Source organism: Lathyrus oleraceus, chromosome 5 (genome assembly GCF_024323335.1).
Source record: "Lathyrus oleraceus cultivar Zhongwan6 chromosome 5, CAAS_Psat_ZW6_1.0, whole genome shotgun sequence".
Taxonomy (NCBI): domain Eukaryota; kingdom Viridiplantae; phylum Streptophyta; class Magnoliopsida; order Fabales; family Fabaceae; genus Lathyrus; species Lathyrus oleraceus.
Window position 1 is genome coordinate 458,295,820 of NC_066583.1, and position 9,507 is coordinate 458,305,326.

The 9,507-nt window shown below is 34.9% G+C and overlaps 1 protein-coding gene across 1 annotated transcript; it reads left to right on the forward strand.

The window, feature by feature from the left end:
• Nucleotides 1-2,439: 2,439 nt before the first annotated feature.
• On the forward strand, nt 2,440-4,222 carry LOC127081310 (B3 domain-containing protein At2g33720). Its single transcript, XM_051021579.1, has 2 exons — nt 2,440-2,474; nt 3,622-4,222. Exons 1-2 carry the CDS (start codon nt 2,440-2,442, stop codon nt 4,220-4,222), a joined length of 636 nt encoding a protein of 211 aa, XP_050877536.1.
• The last annotated feature ends 5,285 nt before the right edge of the window (nt 4,223-9,507 follow it).

Here is a 9,507-nt window from a genome sequence, read left to right on the forward strand (position 1 = left end):
GTTTGAAACTCTTGTTGCTTTATATCTTGTTCACTCTTTAGGGAACCTAAGTGCGAACACATGTAATAGCCAACTGAGGTCCAACCAAGGGAGTTGACGTCCGAGCCAAAGATATCAGGGATGTTATTGGAGTAGCTTTGCATGTCCTACTACGACAATTAATACCCCACAATATCGAGCATCCTAAAGATTTCAGGAGTGTTGTCAAAGACATTTTGTATGTCTGACTACAACAATCGATACCCCATATCGCCTAGCACACCTAAATATTTTAGGGGTGTTGATAGATACGCTTTGTATGTCCGACTACAACAATAAATACCCCACAGTGCTAAGAACGCCTTAAGATATCAATGGAGCTGTCAGAGATGCTTTGTACGTCCGACTACATTAACCAATTTCCCCAAGGGTGTTATTGGAGATGTTTTGCACGTCCAACTACAAAAATCAATACCCCGCAACACGCTCAAATATTATATGGGAGTTGTCGGTGACACTTTGTACATCCCACTACAACAACAAATTCCCCCAGGGTGTTGTGGGAGACGTTTGCAACTGACTCATGTCAGTCAGGAGACCTTGGTCCTTGGAAAACACAAGAAGCTTATTCAACTAACCCATGTTATCTGCATGGTCGGGGGCACTGATAAGAGAGTAAGTCCTTCCTCATAACAGAGCCTTTGATACCAATCATGCATATCCTCCTTCATTTGTACCTCCTCAAAGGATAGAGGACTTAGCCCGATATGGTAAGAAAAATGGGGCGACATAAGTGAACCCGAGACCAGTATTTCCAAAAACCACTATTGCAAGAACGAGTGAATCCAAATGGAGTCGAGGACGAACATAATGAAAAGTGAGCCTCATGAGTAATAGGTTTCACCAACATGAAACGTCCAAGGAAATTAACCCATTCATTGGAAAAAAGGTTAAACCAAGGGACATTAGGACGAAGGGAGATCAATCCCTAATCTCGTGCGTCATCTCAAGAAGTCTTAGCCGTGTAAAAGAGATTAAAAAAGAGCCCAGGAGAAGGTTTACAAGATTTATGCTCGGCACATAGTTGGAACACCTTCATATAAGCTCAAAATCCATGATGAATTTGTGAAGGGGAAACTCCTAAACGATTCATCACAACCACCTCAAAATCAGAAAAGGAAAATGCACCCACAACCTGGTAAAGAGGCATTCATAAAGAGGAACTGAGCAGCCCTCAAAAAAGATGTATATCCACTCATTCAGATCTACTGGAAGAACCAAACAATTCAATGGGTAACTAACCATAATAGCAACATCGACTATATCCCCAACAACTTTGAAAGTGGAAGGAATCCCTAACACTTCAATGGCAACCCAATAGTATTTGATGGAATTACTTGTCTCGACTGTTACCAATGAAGTGGATGAGAAGGTTGAAGGTTAAGGCATTAAAGCTTTGAATACGTGATTGCGGTTATTCCAGGAAAAACACTCTCATGTGAGCAGGTCCTCTAAACCACCACAAAACACCATTGTACAGGACTTCTCGCCGTTGCGGTCAAACCCTAACCATCTTACAGCATAATATACCTACTAAGGCCTCTCAACATCTCTTCCCTTTGTAGAGGTGGCATGATACACATTATAAATTTAGAAACTTTTCAATGATTCAGAGATTAATATGATATGGTTTAAGTTTGTAAGGGATTAAATAGAACTGTTTTTTTTAATAGATTAATCAGACAGTTCGTTTTTTGTGAGAGAGTAAAATAGGGGTTCACTCTTAATTTTTTAAATAACAAACTAGTTTTTTGAATAATTAAAAATGTATGTCCTTAACCCTTTAAATATGTTTCATTACAAAAAAGAATGATGTGTGTCTCATTGGTTGGGGATATGAGTATGACCTGTTTAAAGTTGTGTAGCATGTAGTTTGTATATGAATATACTAGGTTCATGCTTCTTAGTTAGTGTTGGTGTGTACTATTTTTCAATCCAAGTAACATAGTCTTAACCCATATTTAGGATTTCTATCGCAACTCTATAAAGCATGTAGTTTGTTTTGAGAACTCTACATGCTATGTTATATTGGTTGAATGTTGTGAATTTGTGTAAATGTTTTTATTTCAATTTCCTAAGAGTTAGTTTCGATAGAGATAAAAGTGAAAATTAATTTTTAAAATTCTTTTTAAAATTAGAAAGTAAAAGTTTATTCAAATTTAAAATATTAATTTGTTAATTTTATACAATAAATGTGTAGAGATTAAATATTTTAAGATCATCAAATTAATTTAAATTTGAATTAAGTAATCTTTCATCACAAGATAATTAAAGAAAAATTGAGATAACTATCATCAAAAAAGGACATATTAAGATAAATAATTATTTAAATTATACTTAAAAAAATTGAGAAAAAAATTTAAAAATATTTTCTTATTAAGGATTAACGTTGTAGTCAATATGATCTGTATAATTACAAAAATTACTGGATCCAGGTAAGTGCAAAATTAATTTTTGGAAATATATGATAAAAGTTTGATAAAATGAAAAAGAAATCAAATATTAAAATATCCAATCCATGTAAATATAAAATTAACAAAAAAAATCTATTATCATTAAAATGTAATAAAAATATATGATTAGTTAAATAAGAAGGGTTCATCTTTTATTTAGCTAAAAAGATTTATTTATTAAATAGAAAATTAATAGTTCTTTACTAGTTTATAATTCTTTAAGTTTTAGAGACTTTTGATTATTTGTAAAGATGAAGATTTGTGTTTTGATCTTATTAATTACAATGACAATGTTTACATTTAATGATTGCATCAAATTAGTATGTTTGCCTTTTCTTTCCTTTGCTATCTCAAAATATTTGCAATTTCTGTCTTATTTTTTTGTTAGAACAGTTGTCTTTTTAAGTCCTTTGTGGAATTGATGGTTTATATAGGTTGAAGCAGCAAAGTTGTAATCATTAAGATGTAAATCTAAGATTCAATAAAAGGAAGGGTTCTTCTCTTGATTAATTATTTTTTTTGCCAACTATGATAAAAAAATCTTTTATTAAACAAAATTAAGAAAGCCTGATTTTGGAAGCAAGTCGGTGTAAATAAAAAAATCTTTAGCTATTAATATGCAATAAGATTGATTAAGATTTAATAAAATTGAAAAAATAAAAAATAAAATCTAATCTTATAGTAGAAATAAAAAAGGAAAAATTAACCCACATATGAGAGGAGATTAACTAGCCATTAACCTTAATTAGCTATATAATAAGTAGTTTGTTTAACACTTTCTTTCATTAATCATTATCAGAGCAAAACTTTCTTGTTGCTGTGCGAGGTTTCCTCTGATTTTCATCCATGGCTACTTCATCTCATTCATCTTCATCTTCATCTTCATATCATCATCGTGTGTTTCTTCTTCTGCTATCAATGTTTGTCCCCATCTTTCACTTGCCTTTGGTTCTTGTTCGTGTACCACACAAGTCACCAATAAGCGGAAACGTGGACACCAAGAAACCAGCAAGAACAAGATCAATAATGTTTCTTCATCTCTGTTGGATATTTCTCCATATCCTAATGTTTGTCTCCATCTATCTCTTACTGTTTGTAGTTGTCTCCATCTATCTCTTACTGTTTGTAGTTGTCTCCATGACACACAATTTGTCAAGAAACAAAAACCTGTCCAACAAGAAACCAACAATTCAGCCAAGAAACAAAAACCTGTCCAACAAGAAACCAACAATTCAGCAACGAACAACACATGCAGTACTGTTGGGACAAGTTGTGATTGTTCAACCAATGTTGGTGATCCATGGATGATCAAGAAGGTGCTGACAAATAGTGATCTTGATGATAATTGTAGACTTTTGTTAAATAAAGATTTGGCTAAGAAGTGGATAGTTCCTGTGGTGGATAAAGTTAGAGCTGAGAAAGAAGGAGTTGAAGTTGAAGTGTTTGATGTTGACATTGGATTTCCTCTTTCTCTTACTTTCAAGATACGACCTTCCAACGATAGTCATGTCTTCAACCATACATGGATCACAGATTTTGTAGACAGGAGAAGCTTAAAGAAAGGAGATGAAATTGGACTCAAATGGAATGAAGAGAAGAAAAGATTTGATTTTTCTGTTCTTCATCGATCTTTGATGATAATTACTATTTTAAGTTTTAGAGAAAATTTGATTATTTGTAAACTGGAGGATTTGTCTTTTGATGTTATTAATTACAATGACAGTGTTTAGATTTTATGAACATGGCATTTCAAGTGATTTCTCTTCTCCTATAACTCCTCTGCAAAATGGAATTATATAGAGGAAAAATAATTAATCAAACTAAAAATCAAAATTGAATTTTAATTTTATACAAAATTAATTAATCAATTTTTTTTACAAAATAAAGTTATTAATAATAAATAATTTTTAACTTAGTTTTTTCTAAAATTAATTAATTAAAATATTTAAATGAATTAATTTACTTTTTTGTCCCATATTCATACATCATCTTTTCAATTCAGAGGTATGTTCTCATGTTAGATATATAAAGACTCAAGTTGTTTCTAAACTAAACAATATGGAACTTCTATGGTTACTCAAGCATGGATTCCATGGTTTCTTCTTTTTCAGCATGTAACAGATAACCAAACCAATTTAAATGTTGCTGACCATTCTCTACAGCAACACAAGAGTCAATGACATGCTAGTTTTAATTGGATGAAGCTATCATCTTCCTCTTTCAACAAGTCAAAGATTGTTTCTGCCCTGTGTAGCCACAACTTCTCTATTTACAAAGCCTTGCATTACTATGGTCCCTATATCAACATTCTGAGCTATTTCCACAGCTAAACCTTTGTCATCCCATTAGTACTGTTCATTTTTGTTAACTTTGAAAGAAATTTTAGAACTCTAAAGCCAACTATGGGAGATCTAAAATTCTAAAATTCTTGTAGGTTTCATCTGCTTTAAGCTTTATAGAAATCGGAGGTGGACCAGGTGGTATTGAAGTGCATGTTAGCTTGAAGCTGATATATGGAGTTACTTACTTGTGTGAATAAATCAAGGACTTGTTAAATCTAAATATAAATATCTTGTAAATGTAAAGATTAAAGTGTTTAAGCATAGAGTAATGACTGTTATACTTTGAATTTGCAAGTTGAATTTATATTTGATGTATACAAATTGATTGGTTGAAAGTTGTTGAGAGAATGATTAGGTATTTGTGATTTTGTGCCATCATGCTATTTTCCTTATTTCCCTAGATATGGACAATTCCACTTTCAATTAATCAATTTATAGTCCATCAAATTCATGAGATACTTTGTAATCCATGCACCTACTGCTATATTGACCGAGTGTAGCATGTAGTGTTTCGGGAACAAAGGATAATAAAAAGAAGTTAAGATTCCTTTGAATTACTTCTCACTTTTCATCTTGGAATTCTGGATAGTTATTTATGTTAGATATTTCGGTAAGATTGAATGGACTTAGGTCTGAATAAAGTCACTTCCTTAAAAGTATTTCAAACATTATCTTTATTGTCTCAGAGTTGGAAAGTAAGAATATACAGGATAATTTAGTCTCTTAATCGAGTCTGCACAAGACTGATGAAGAACTCGAATGCAAGGAAGTATGTCTGGAATATTGAAGAAGATGTACAATTTTGAGTGAGTAATTTTCGATTTCAGAATCATGTATTTATAGGTCATGCATGTAAAAGGGATGGTTGTTTTATCTATTGTAATTGTCATAGTGATGGCTATTTATAATACAGGGGTGAAACTGAAACTCCAAATATTAAGGGAGTTCTTCCTTGAGACTAGGGATGGATAGTCCACAGTCAGTTCCTATTAGATAGGTAGCTAACTACTACTATTAAGCTATAATACAAATAAATACAGTATTAGTTATAGCTATCTATTATGCCCCCGCAAAATTGGGTCACAGTCAACAACGCCAATTTTGTCTCTAAGATGTGTGAACTGACTACGATGTAACGGTTTTGTGAGAATATCTGCAAGTTGGTCCTTTGTAGAGATGTGAGAGACTGTAAGTTTTCCATTTTGAACTTGTTGCCGCACAAAATGATAGTCAAGTGCGATGTGCTTCATTCTTGAATGAAAACTTGGATTAGAACATAGGTAAGTTGTACCAATATTATCACAGAAAATGGTAGGTATTTGAGATTGTATGCCAAGTTCACCAAAAAGATTTGAGAGCCACATAATTTCTGCTGTAGAATTGGCAGCAGACCTGTATTTTGCTTCTGTTGAGGATCTCGCGACTGTTCGTTGTCGTTTTGATAACCAAGAAACAGGATTACCACCGAGATAAATTATGTAGGCTGAAGTTGATGTTTTGTCATCATGATTACCACCCCAATCTGCATCGGTATATGCTTGTAATTTCAGATGAATTGGCTTCGTAAGTTTCAAGCCATGGTTGATAGTGAACTTGAGATACCGTAATACTCTTTTAAGTTGCTGAACATGCAATTCAGTTGGTTGATGCATGAATTGTGACAGTTTATTTACGGCAAACGATAGATCTGGCCTGGTTAATGTGATGTATTGAAGAGCTCCAATGATGCTACGAAACATTTTTGAGTCAGCAATAGTTGATCTATCCTCTAACTTGAGGGGTGTAGTCATACACAATGGAGTTGTTGTAGTTTTAGCTCCTGCCATATTGAACTTATGCAATAGGTCTCTGATGTAACCATGTTGTGACAGAAACAAGCCAGTTTTGATTGGAATAAGTTCTATGCCAAGAAAATAATATGGAAACCCAAGTTGTTTGAGAGAAAAAAAAATCGAAAGCTCTGTCATGAACTGATTTAAGAATGAAGTGTTGTTACTTGTCAGCAGTAGATCATCAACATAGACGAGTAAGAAAGCACGGACACCGTCTTTATTGTAGATGAACAATGAGGGATCACTTAAGCTTGTGGAGAAACCAACTGAAATCACAAAGTTTTTAAGCGATTCATGCCACGCTCGAGGAGCTTGTCTCAATCCATAAATGGCTTTTTGAAGTTTGCAAACATGATTTGGAAATTCTGAATGGATGAAACCAGGAGGTTGTTGCATGTATACATTTTCAGATAATTTGCCTTGCAGAAACGCATTGTTAACATCCATTTGATGTAAACTCCACCCTTGTCCGAGTGTGATCGTGAGGACTACTTTAATTGTTTGAGGTTTTACAACGGGAGCAAAGGTTTCTTTGAAATCAAGACCCGGTGTTTGAGTGAATCCGTTTGCTACTAACCTGGCCTTATATCGTGCCACACTTCCATCCGGATTTCTTTTAATTCTGAACAACCACTTGCAGCCGACCAAATTGGTATGTGTGTCTCGTGGAACTAAGGTCCAAGTGCCATTATTCATTAGTGCATTAAATTCTGCTGAGCATGCATCTCTCTAGTGTGATATTTTAAGAGCTTGAGTGATGGTGGACGGTTCAAGATTTTCTTGTAAATCATGTTTGGTGGCAATAAATGTTTTCTTTGGTTTGAAGATATTATGGTGAGACCTTGTAACAATAGGATCACGAACTGCAGGTTTAATGCATTCCGTATTAGGAGCATCATAGTTGTTGTTGGTGATAGAACATGTTTGTAAATTAGACTCTAATAGTGGAAGCTCACTGACCGGTACAGACGCTGAAGTTGACTCAGGAACAGATGACTGAATTGGTGATTGTGACTCGAGCATAGATGGTGCAGGTGTGGGGAATGGACTCAGAGCATTTTCCAACGACAATATAGGTGACTCAGGGAGCTGACAGCATATGGGAGTTTGAGTTGGAACAGGTACAGCAGAGCGACTTGAACCAACTTGATCTTGTAGAGATGTTACTGGAGCAGTATTTGTGGGTTCACGTGGAACATTTATAATACTGTGAATGGGAGAATCAAATGTTGGAAGTTTTTGGACAGGTGATGGTGTTACTATTGATTGATAAGGAAATGAATTTTCCACAAACTTAACATGCCTAGAGACATAAACCCTATTTGACAATGGTTCTAGGCAGATGTAGGCATGTTGAGACATAGAGTATCCTTTTGACCTAGGTTGGAGTTTATTTTGCATGTATGGTTTTAACCATGGATAGCACAAGCATCCAAATGAGTGAAGTTTGCTATAGTCCGGTTTTAGATGAAACAAGAGTTCAAAGGGAGAGTTCATCTCAATGATTGGTTTTGGCATTCTGTTGATGAGGTAAACTGCAGTAGTGAATGCAAATGACCAGAATTGAGGTGGTAGGTTAGCATGATGCAAGAGAGCACGGCCTATTTCAACAACATGTCGGTGTCTCCTTTCAGCTGTACCATTTACCTCGGGTGTGTGTGGTGGTGTGGTTAAGTGAGAAATACCTTTGTTAGCCAGAAAAGATTTCAATTTTATAAATTCTCCACCATTATCAGAGAAAAGAGAGACAATAGGCAAGTTAAACTTTTTTTCAACAATGGACTTAAATTGAACAAAAATGGTAAATACATCTGATTTATGTTTCATTGGATACAACCAAACATATTTGGAAAAATGATCTACAATGATTAAATAGTACAAATAACCATCTAACGATCTAACAGGAGCCGGTCCCCAAACATCAGAGTACAAAAGTTCCAATGGTTTGCTACTTGTGACATGATGATTTGAGAAAGGCAGTTTGTGACTTTTGGCACAATGACATGAACTACACTCATGAGATGTTGGAAGCTTTATTGGTAGATGATGACCGTCAATCAGATGCTTTATTATTTTGAAAGAAGGATGACCTAACTTATGATGCCATGTAGATGCAGAATGGATGCTTGTATGTAATGCATGAGGTGTACGTGAAGGAATGATAGCCGCGGGTAAATGATATAGATTTTGTTTAAGAGGACCTTGGAGTAGAGCCTGACCCGAATTCAAGTCCTTGACAACAAAGTGGTTTGGAAAAAATTCAACAGAACAAGTATTAGATTGACATAGTTTTGAAACAGATAATAAATTAGACTGGATTTTAGGAACACACAAGACTTGTTTGAGATAAAGCGGTTTAACAGGGGTGTGAATGATAGAGTTACCAGTATGAGTAATTTTCAAACCCGTTCCATCGCCGACAACGACCTGATCTGCTCCAGGATATGAATTTGCTAACGTAAGTTGTTGCAGATCTTGTGAAATATGATGAGATGCTCCTGTATCCATTATCCAGCTGGGACTCTGGGTGGCAGTCTGATTCTGAGCCAGGTTTGCAGTCAATTTAATGCCACGCCTTTTCGGAAAGCTCTTAATTCAGTAGCAGTTCTTCGCAACATGGTCTGGCTTGTCACAAAACTGACATATAATTTTGCTTTCACCAGTTCGTTGAGTAGGGGAGGAGCCGCGGTTGTTGTTGTTATTGTATTGATCCGCTTTATTTCTTATGACAACATTAGCAGTGGAAACAATATCAGCTTCCTCTTGCGCTGCACGATGATGGATGGTTTCAAAGTCCATAAGCTTTTCATGTAATTCAGCAAAGACAATTGGAGACTCTCT